The sequence below is a fragment of the Phallusia mammillata genome, chromosome 4, assembly GCF_965637545.1.
Source record: "Phallusia mammillata chromosome 4, kaPhaMamm4.hap1.1, whole genome shotgun sequence".
Lineage (NCBI taxonomy): Eukaryota > Metazoa > Chordata > Ascidiacea > Phlebobranchia > Ascidiidae > Phallusia > Phallusia mammillata.
In genome coordinates, this window is record NC_137255.1 from 27,530,767 (window position 1) to 27,541,354 (window position 10,588).

General features: G+C 39.7%; 1 protein-coding gene across 1 annotated transcript; it reads right to left on the bottom strand.

Annotated features, from left to right (window-relative positions):
* Nucleotides 1–9,213: 9,213 nt before the first annotated feature.
* LOC145223723 (uncharacterized) lies at nucleotides 9,214–9,888 on the bottom strand. Its single transcript, XM_080090115.1, has one exon. The coding sequence runs from the start codon at nucleotides 9,886–9,888 to the stop codon at nucleotides 9,214–9,216; it is 675 nt and encodes a 224-aa protein (XP_079946241.1).
* Nucleotides 9,889–10,588: the final 700 nt, after the last annotated feature.

Below are 10,588 nucleotides of genomic sequence, written 5' to 3' on the forward strand. Positions count from 1 at the left end.
TTAAGTAGTAGCTTGCTTTCTTAAATTACATGCAATCCACAAATAAAGAAATGTATTGCAACACAGGTGGGAGCTAAAGGGTAGACAGTTCTCGTTTGGCGCCTAAATAATTAAAAAAAAATACTAACGTACTACTATATTGCTTTATCAATTGTCCATACATATCATGGTGTTTTGGAAGTAAATTACCACAGTGCCACCGATTTAAAATACGAAATACATAGAAAAGCCAACCCAAAATGTTTTTGGTGATTTATATTTTTATTGCTGATCTACAAAATTTTGAAAACTGTATTGTTGATCTATTATTTTGAATATTAATTAACTGTGTGTCCCTCGTGCGTCACATTACACAGGTCAGGCCCCACAAGAGGGGGGTGTAGCCGGTGCGGCGCACCGGGCCAATGAGAATCTAAGGGCCCATAATTATTAATGATTCGTAGTGTGTTTTTTGCCTCAATTTTCACGTAACGTTGATAACGTTACGTTCGTAGTGTGTTTTTGCCCTAATTTTCTCCCTGCTACATGCAAAAACTTTCCTTCGCTGGCATTGTGTTGTAGTTGCCGCTTGGTTTAAGGCAGGGTCACCAAATCTTTTCATAGCGGGCCGGATAAGTTTAATAATGATCCATGAGGGCCGCATAGTTTACACGCCTTAATGTAGTCTTTCCAAACTTACCCCGCGAGGCACATTTTTATCGTACCGCCAAGAGATCTTTCTACAATACAGTATTACTGTTCGCGAACAATTAAAACTTGTAGTCTTGTCTGTGATGTAACATAGTGGTCGGCAACCGCCGGTCCGCGAGGAGTTCGTTACCGGGCCGTACTTTTTCAGGTTAAAAGTAAATTAATTTTTAAATGTTGCAAAGGTAAAAGTACGATTTGGCAAAATAAAAAATCCGGTCGCGGGCTGGACCTGGCCTCTTATGACATCACAGACGAGTTTAAGATTTTCAATAATGTGCAATCAATTGTTCGTTTGTAACTCATGTAAGATTGTAGAATCTTGGGTTCTTGGTAGTCCTACGGAATTTGGTTTGTGTACCAGTATTGGACCATTGTCTCTTGTTTGAAAACCGCTGCCCTAGAACTAATCAAATAGTAATGTGGTCAACAAATATGTTTGTTGCTCTAGCTGCCCTAGAACTAATAGTAATAAAGGTCATCAAATATGTTTGTTGCTCTAGCGTATGCAGTAAAAATATAGCAATTTTAGGATTTCAAAACCCCTAAGGTTTGACGTTACTATTCTAGACATGACTATAGTGTTCGAAGGGGGCCCCAGAAGTTGACTTGCACCAGCATATTTTTTCGCTCTTGAGGGCCCTAACACAGGTAGTTAGTTTTAGGTCTCTTGACTGATCCCACCGACGTCCTACTCAAGTTGTGTTTACCTACAATGCTCCATACTGTTTCTTGTGAGCTATAGTCACAAAACGCTTTATAATACGATGTAACTGCAGCGCGGTTAGCCATGATCCACCAGTTGTGCCATTCACTGTTTTGCGCTCCATAACGATTCAACGTTGCGCAGCTATTTCCGGCTTGTTGATTGTTTTAGTACAATTATGTCGCCATGTTAAGGTCCTGCAAAAAAATCAAATAGAGGAATTTAATGGAATGACACAGAAACTAACCTAATGGAAGGCCCAATTTGCCCCAAAGTTCACGTTTAATGCACCCATGCAGTAGTTTTGCTTTGATTGTCTTGAATTCTCGTTCAGGAAAAAATTTGTCACAATGAGAGTGTCAATCAATTTCATTCAAAAAACGGTTTTTGAAAAATAACAATGACAGTATTTCAAACGAGACGAATTTTAGATTAAAAATGATTTGTGAATAATTTTTCGAATGTTTTCATTTTGTTGTTAAAGACAGTCACATCAAAACGATTATTTTTTTCATGACCTCCATGCTTTAGTTTGTAGCAAGCAGCCTGTTGTCATTCCTTTCACTTTTATTATACTTCCCCAAAAGTGATTAATACGACGCGCGAGCTATTTATAGTTCAATGAACTCTTTCCATTGTTACGTATGTTGCATTTATAATTACCGTCAGGTTTCGAAAGTTAAACAAATTCAATGAAGTCAACATCCTGGCCAAGGCACCCTCAATGTAGCTGCCACTTTATGATGCATCTCTAGTATTTGTGTGGCTATTGTATCATGGAAGTATTAAGTATGGAAGTGCTAATAGCTTATAGAGTAGCCAAGTCGAATAACAAACTATTACCAAGGATGTCTGCATGTAGCTTTTATGTGTGTATTGAGATTATTAAAGTAGTGATCAGCTTTGTAGAATAAGTTTAATGGTAAAAATAACGGCCCAAATAGACGTAAAAAGCGACATGCTTTATATTGCTTTATGAACATTTCGGCAAATGCTCTGCCATCATCAATGATATGTAATTGATGTGGCCTTCATATTACTGAGGTATACATGAGCATTTGCCGAAACGTTTGAAATATAAAGCATGTCGCTTTTTACGTCTATTTGGGCCGTTATTTTTACCCTTAGGTTTTGTAGAAGTTTTGTTATTGTGTAGATTGTAACTTCTGTTTCGTTGATACACAATACGATTCAGCTTGCAAACAGGAAATAAATTACATGAGAGAGTAAAAAAGACATTGTGCAAAATATGATCATTCATGCTATCGACATTTACCTAGATGTAATACACTGAGTTTGTTGTCCTAACAAGAAAAAGTATGAGCACAACGCAACTTTTTGTAGCAAAAAACTCGGTGAAAAAAGCAAGTTGTAATCCACTTTAGACTGCTAAAAGAACCATAACCGACCATTCTCAAAAGAAATATTGAATTATGATGTCACAATAGAACATAGTAACTTACAAGTTACGTATAATTGAGATACATGTGGTACCATGCACTGTACACTCCAGTCAGTCTGATTCAAAACGTCAAACTACCTATTGTGATACCTGGTCATAGGCGTATTGTACTATTGAATCTGGTACATCCCAGTAACCCCATCAATGTGGTACACCCTTTGAAAATTATGGTACACTCTGGGGTGTACAATACACCCGGTTGAAAGCACTGCCATAGACTACGTATAAAAGTATCCCATCAATGTCCCATCGGTTGGTTGTCAAATGTGGATATTTTGGTATTTCTCTCTTTTTAGTAACACCAAGCATGAAGTTGTTAGGATTGTTGATTATAACTTGGTTGTCTGCTGCTGCGGGAAAACTTCCGACTTTTCATGGTGTTGAGTATCTGATTAGGAAGCCGACAAGAGGCTTAACGTATGAAAAAGCAAAACGAAAATGGGGACAGAAGAACGCTACCCTTGCTGATGTCAAAACAAAGGAAATATATGATGTTTTATTGCAACATCTTCACCCAACAAGTAAAGCACAAATTTAAGTCGTATTCTGCTAGAGGTAATCTTTGCAACATTTAATTACACAAACCGACCTAAATACGCCTTTTTACTGTTTTTGTGTGTTTTATTTATTTCGTTTTTTATTAGCACTTCTTAAACAAAAAGTACAAACGTTCTTCAATGATTTAATTTGGCTCAAACTGAGATTCTAGCACTGAAATACAAGACCTTTATTTTCTTCTTTCAACTCTGGTATCTGAATTCTAAGCCATTTTTGTTGAATGCAAATTCTGTGTTTAAGGATACCCCTACTCATTTTACATCGGCGCAAAAAGAATCGGCGATTACGAGTTTCAGTGGAGTGATGGAAGCAAGTTTGACGATTCTTTATCTCTGTGGTTTGGAGGAGAACCGAATAATCAAAATGGAAATGAGAATTGTGTGACGATGGGCGATGCATTTTCTTACGATCGAAAGTTCAAGTTCAGAGACGTGACATGTGATTCCATAGCCAATTCCATTTGTCAAAGGAAATTTACACGTATGTATTACGACTGAGAAGCGCTTTTCTTTACTTTAGATAACTGGATTTATCGCGAATGTTCAGTACCGTTTATCTGCGTGCATATATGTCTGAACTTTGTTGCAAAACATACGCACCAGGGCTTTAACCTTAGCTGCTATGTGACACAGATTCCAAGACAAATAAGGCATTAAAAAGTAAATGTAAGCTTAAATAATAGCTATTATCTTAATCTTATTGTATTTATCTGAGTTTAAATAAGATTAAAGTAATTAAATATGCTCATTGCCATATTTTAATCAGAACGGATATAATGATCCTGTTTTGTCGTTTAAGAAACTGCCACTAAAACAAGAACTACTCCTGGAAACACCACACCCAAACCAACCACTACAACCACCACAACCAAACCAATTACACAAAGCACCGGAGAGACAGCAAATGAACACAAACCAATTGCTTCAATCCCAATTCTAAAATTGCCAGTTGAAACGGAATCAGCCCAAACCACCGAGTCAAGTTCTGCAATCCACAACACACTTTTAGGTAACGTTTCATGTCTTGAACCACAAAACGTCGAACTTGTGAACAACATATAATGTTTTAGATCATGTCAGTGGTGTTGTTTGGTAGCTAAACAGACGATTGTAAACATCCCATAAGAGAAAATATACTTTCCATTTACAAAAAAAATATTTTTTTCGTTTTTCACGTGGTCTAAGGCTTCGATAAACTGGCATATTTATCTTGTCGAAATTTAAACTTTGGGTTCCATTTGCGTCATTGACAAAATACTTAACAGGGGTAAGTTTTACTTATTGCGAGAGTTTTAATACTTACCAGTTTTAACAATGGCTGGTTTCTAGTTTAGTTCCTAATAACATTAAGTACATAAAACCATTTCACAGATTTTTAACCTGCAAATAACTTTTGAGTTTTTAATGAACATAATTTTTTTGCTACCGATAATAATAACATTATTTTATTTCAAAAAGAACTTATTTTTTATTGTGAAAAACGTACTTAGGTTCAACAGTTGGAACAAAGGTTAACATAAATATCACCATCATATCTTCAGCAATATGTGGGAGCCTGGTTTTCATAATCTGTATAGTCATGGTGATTTTGTGGAAACGTAAAAAGAGGTAATAAGATCCATTGTATACGACTGCAAACCGATCCATGATGCACAAATGTTCAGCAAAAGTATAACTGATTTCCATGTGTTTAAAGCATAGCATTAAAATGCCATACTAAACAAAGCATTTTTAAGTTGTACAAATTGAAAGCAATGAGAGCGCAACGTGCGCTACGTGAGTTGTAGAACAAAAATAAACAGTTGCCGAGTTTGGCTCATTAAAATGCAACGTGTCTTTTAATTAACGTTATTGAAACAGAATTTAATTGTTTTGCAGAAATGAGATTTCAGCAAGAAATGCAGATGAACCTGAATACGTTAACATGAGTGAGTACTTTCGTTTGAACCGGAGTTACAGTAAAGCCCACTAAACTGTTTCAATGCAGTGCTGACAATCATTCATTTTTTTGTTTACGCACAACCCCTGCTCGAAATCAATGTAAACATAAACTGCTTTTTGTTTTTGTTTACACGTTACTATCTTGAGACATTCTATTGTCGGAGTTTTTTTTAAACTGCGTTTGTTTCAAAAGTTGGAAATCGTCGGATGATAGAAAAACACACGAACCCACCAAACAATTCCTTACAAGTTTCAGTGGAACAGCAACTAGCTGATGACATCAGCCCTTATTGCGTCAACCATCAACAAGGTCATGATTGCATATTTTTACTTCTTGTGCCTTTTACAATCTGTCTGTAATTAGAAATGTTTCACTTTACGACAATTATTTCTTTTTTCGATCAGTTTGTTTTTCCGTCTTACATGTAAACGCGATCTTTTTTATTCAGGTATAAAATACTATTCATTGCAAAATTGTTTCAAACAGATGGAATTCAACTAAATGAAGAAACAGACAACAACCCACCAACCTATGTCAACATCTCCGTACAACCAACCACGTTACAATTACAAGCTGATGACGTCAATCCCTATTGCGTCAGCCAAGATCGACGTCCTGATTACATAACAATTGATCCTAATTAATTTTAGATACTGTGGCGAGCGTTCACTGTTTATTTCGCGACGTCCAAAATAGAATGACTAAATACAACGCGTCATACAAGCGAAGAAAGTGAACGCGAGAAAAAGGCACATTTAACACGTCGGCAGAGTCGCTACACAGCTCCCCCCAGAAGCGGGTTAAACACTAGAATAACGATCCGGCGGATATATATTGCGACGGGTTCGCGTGTGTGGTCATGTTTGTTCGCGGGACGGTGGCCTTCCACGGCGGGGTGGTGTCTCGACGTGCACCGGCTGAGAAATATCAACATGCGCTGGCTTCAACCGATCTATCGAGATATTGTCCTCTCTTTTCCCAATTTGCACCTTGTAAGTTTTGTCGCCCCGGCGTAAAACTCTGAAAGGACCTGTGTATGGAGGAGTCAAAGGAGGCCTGTGCATGTCTCTACGAATAAACACATAGTCTGTTGTTAATAGCGCGGAGGGCACTGACGGATGTTGAGTAGCATGTCTCGACATGGGTATTGGCTTTAGTGAACGCAAAGCTGCATGGGATTCTGAATTCTTGGTTGACATTTCAGCACCAAGTAAATCTCCTGGAATTGAAATTTGGGTCCCATACACCAGCTCCGCGGAAGAAGTTTGCAGGTCTTCTTTCGGTGCCGATCGAATTCCAAGTAACACCCACGGAAGTTCGTCCACCCAGTTAAACCTATTCATGCGAGCCATTAAAGCTGACTTGAGGTGACGATGAAAGCGCTCCACTAAACCGTTTGCTTGGGCATGGTAGCTAGTTGTGCGATGAAGCTTAATTCCAAGCATGTTTGTCATTTCTGACCACAATTGGGAAGTAAACTGTGGGCCACGATCAGAGGAAATGTCGGAAGGTACACCAAAACGAGAGATCCAATGGGCAACAAATGCCCGAGCACAGGTCGTGGTCGTTACATCCGGCATTGGAATGGCTTCTGGCCATCTAGTAAATCTATCTACCATAGTGAATAGGTACCTGTTGCCTTGACAAGACGGCAGTGGACCAACGATATCTATGTTAACATGGTCAAAGCGCTTGTTGGGTTCAGCATACCTTGCAAATGGTGCGCGAATGTGCGTCTGTATCTTTGCTTTTTGACAAGCTATGCATTGCTTAGCCCAAATTCCAACTTGTTTTTTTAACCCATGCCATATGAATCTTGAGGCGATGAGTTTTCTTGTTGTTCTGATTGAAGAGTGAGATAATCCATGTACTACTTCAAAAACCTTTCTTTGCCATTGTTTTGGTACAATTGGCCGTGGATGTCCAGTGGAGATGTCGCATAGTAAAGATATTCCTGTGTTTCCCAGTGGGGCGTGTTGACATCGCAGACCGGAAACTGCAGTTTTGTAAGCCTGAACCTCGGGACATTGCTGTGCTGCGGCCAGCGAAGAATAATCAAAATCCAGAAAATTCTCCCGTTGTAAACTCGATACTGAAATGCGCGAAAGAGCATCGGCTACAAAGTTGGCTTTTCCGCTAATGTGCCTGACATCTGTAGTAAATTCTGCTACTGCTGAGAGATGTCTTTGTTGTCTTGCAGACCATGGGTCTGAAACTTTTGCAAATGCACTTGTCAGAGGCTTGTGGTCTGTGTATGCTGTAAATATGCGTCCTTCCAGGAAATACCGAAAATGTCGAACAGATAAATGTAATGCAAGTAATTCCTTATCAAATGTGCTGTATTTGGTTTCAGATGGGCGCAAATGTCGACTGAAAAATGCAAGCGGTTGCCAAATTCCATTTACAAATTGTTCAAGTACTCCACCAATGGCTGTGTCAGAGGCGTCTACTGTAAGGGCTGTGCGCGCGTTTGCCCTGGGGTGAACAAGCATTGAGGTGCTTGCAAGCGCTTGTTTTGCAGCACAAAATGCTGCTTGAACTGCATCTGTTCTAACAAAGATTTTTGGCTTGCCTGAAAGTGCTTCATAAATTGGTTTCATTATCTTGGCAGCTGAAGGTATAAAACGATGATAGAAGTTGATCATTCCTGCGAATTTTTGTAGTTCTTTAATGTTCTTTGGGTACGGAAGTTTTTGGATAACTTCCACTTTATGAGTTAGAGGGGTCGCTCCATCACGGTTAATGTGATGCCCGAGGAAATCAATTTCTGAAAGCCCAAACATACATTTGTTTGGGTTAATTACAAGTCCGTACTGTTTTAATCGTTCAAATAACAAACGTAAATGCTTCTCATGTTCTGAATCTGATTTACTAGCAATTAAAAGGTCGTCAATGTAGACAAAAACGAAGTTCAGGTCCTTACAAACCATGTCCATAAGGCGTTGAAATGCCTGTGCCGCATTTTTAAGGCCAAAAGGCATTCGGACAAATTCAAAAAGTCCAAAAGGTGTTATTACCGCTGTCTTGGGAATATCCTGTTTGGCAACTGGAACTTGATGATATCCCCGTACAAGATCAATTTTGGAGAATACCTGAGCTCCCGACAAGTATGCAGAAAAATCCTGTATGTGAGGTATTGAGTATCGGTCAGGTTCTGTAGCAGTATTGAGCCGGCGGTAATCTCCACAGGGGCGCCAACCACCTGGCGACTTTGGCACCATATGCAGAGGAGATGACCATGGACTCGACGATCTTTGGATAATACCCATATCCAGCATTTTATTAAACTCTTCTTTTGCCAATTGTAACTTTTCTGGTGGCAGCCTTCGAGCCCTGGAGTGAACCGGCGGGCCATCAGTAATTATGTGGTGCTCAACGCCGTGCTTTGGTGCAACTTGAGAAAAGCTAGGTTTAAGAATTTGCGGATAATCGTTCAGGATTCGCTGATAGATGTTTGCAGAGGTTGTGATTGCCTGCAGACCCGTAGGCATATGTGGTGCCGCGTGTAGAGCAATGCTTGTAAACGACTTGGCATCAACAAGCCGTTTGTGCCGGAGGTCAACTAGTAAGGAATGCGCCCTTAAAAAATCAGCACCTAATAACGGGTAAGCGACGTTTGCCAGCACGAATTTCCAGTGGAATTTACCTGTAGCAAGGTGAAGGGAAACAAAGCGCGTACCATACGTACGAATGGTGCTTCCATTTGCTGCTGACAAATTTGGTCCAGTTTGCTGCCTTCGGCGATCTTTTGCCGTTGCTGGGAGTACACTTACTTCAGCCCCTGTATCTACTAAATACTTGCAACCTGATGCCTTATCGAAAACATAAAAGAGGTTTGGTTGCTTGCCGGTCGCCGAAGTTACTTGTGACGACCGGCCAGACCGTTTCCCTGATAGCTGCATGGGGGACAACACTGTCGAGCTTTGTTGCCAAAACGACTGTGGTAGAAACACATTTTTTCATTTTCCTTGTCACTTCGTCGTCTGGTTTGCCAGTAAGACGGTTTTCTAACTTCCGAGACTAATTGTGGCAATGGGCTTCGTGCAAGCCACAGTGCATCTGCTCGTTGCGCCAGGCGTCGAGGATCGCTAAAATCTTCATTTGCGAGAACGACGCGTATATCGTCTGGCATCTTCTCAAGAAATATATATTCAAACAGAAAACAGGCCTTGTGGTTTCCAAGCAAGCTTAACATTTCATCTATGAGAGCAGATGGCTTTCTATCACCGAGATCGGGCATGTTAATTAGCTTTGCTGCCCTTTCTTGGTCAGATATGGCGTAGGTGTGCAGCAAACGCTTTTTAAGCTCCTTGTAGTTGTGTTCTTCGTTTTCCAACACATCAATAATGCGTTTTGCAGCTTCGTGATCAAGCGCTGCAACCACGTAGAAATACCTGGTGCTTTCCGATGTAATGTTTCTCAGGGCAAATTGTGCTTCAGCCTGTTGAAACCATACGCGTGGATTGGAGGTCCAAAAAGTTGGCAATTTCAATGTGACTGCATGTTGCTGTTGGGCTTCTTCTGGATTAGACATAGTATTCTTACAAATTCCGTTTGTAAGCGTCGGGGTCACCAAATGTGGCGAGCGTTCACTGTTTATTTCGCGACGTCCAAAATAGAATGACTAAATACAACGCGTCATACAAGCGAAGAAAGAGAACGCGAGAAAAAGGCACATTTAACACGCTTTGATAAATGCGGGTCGGCAGAGTCGCTACAATACAGCACATTGCAACTCTGTTTAATTTTTTTTGCAATAGCTTTGTTTATGTGTCACTGCAAATGGCCTTTTATTCATGTTAAAAATTTAAATATGATTGTAATATTTTGTTTGTTTTTGAAACGATGATGTAACACAGGGGTCGGCAACCTTTTTTCTACTGCGGACCGCTGATGTAACACATTTTGAGTTAAAATCTAAAACAACCTTGATCAATAACACAGTACACTTTCCACAAGATAACAACCTGAAGATGAACTATTACCAGCACCCAACCTATTAACCAAAGTGGCGGGAATGTGGGCGTTTATTTCCCGCCGTTAAAATTACCAGACCCAAACCAATGATCTCACGAATAGCCTGGCATACCAGCTGTTTGATGTGTTGTACTTCATGGGAGTATAAACTCGTGCGTTAATAACCCACAGTATTAATACTTTGTCCAAATCTAACAAACAAACAAATGAAAATACGAATAAGCACATTAACTACGTACCAGTCTTTAGAAACTGCT

Bases quoted from the DNA above. Each gene is read 5' to 3' on its own strand.
- LOC145223723 (XM_080090115.1), bottom strand. From the start codon at position 9,888: ATGTCTAATCCAGAAGAAGCCCAACAGCAACATGCAGTCACATTGAAA.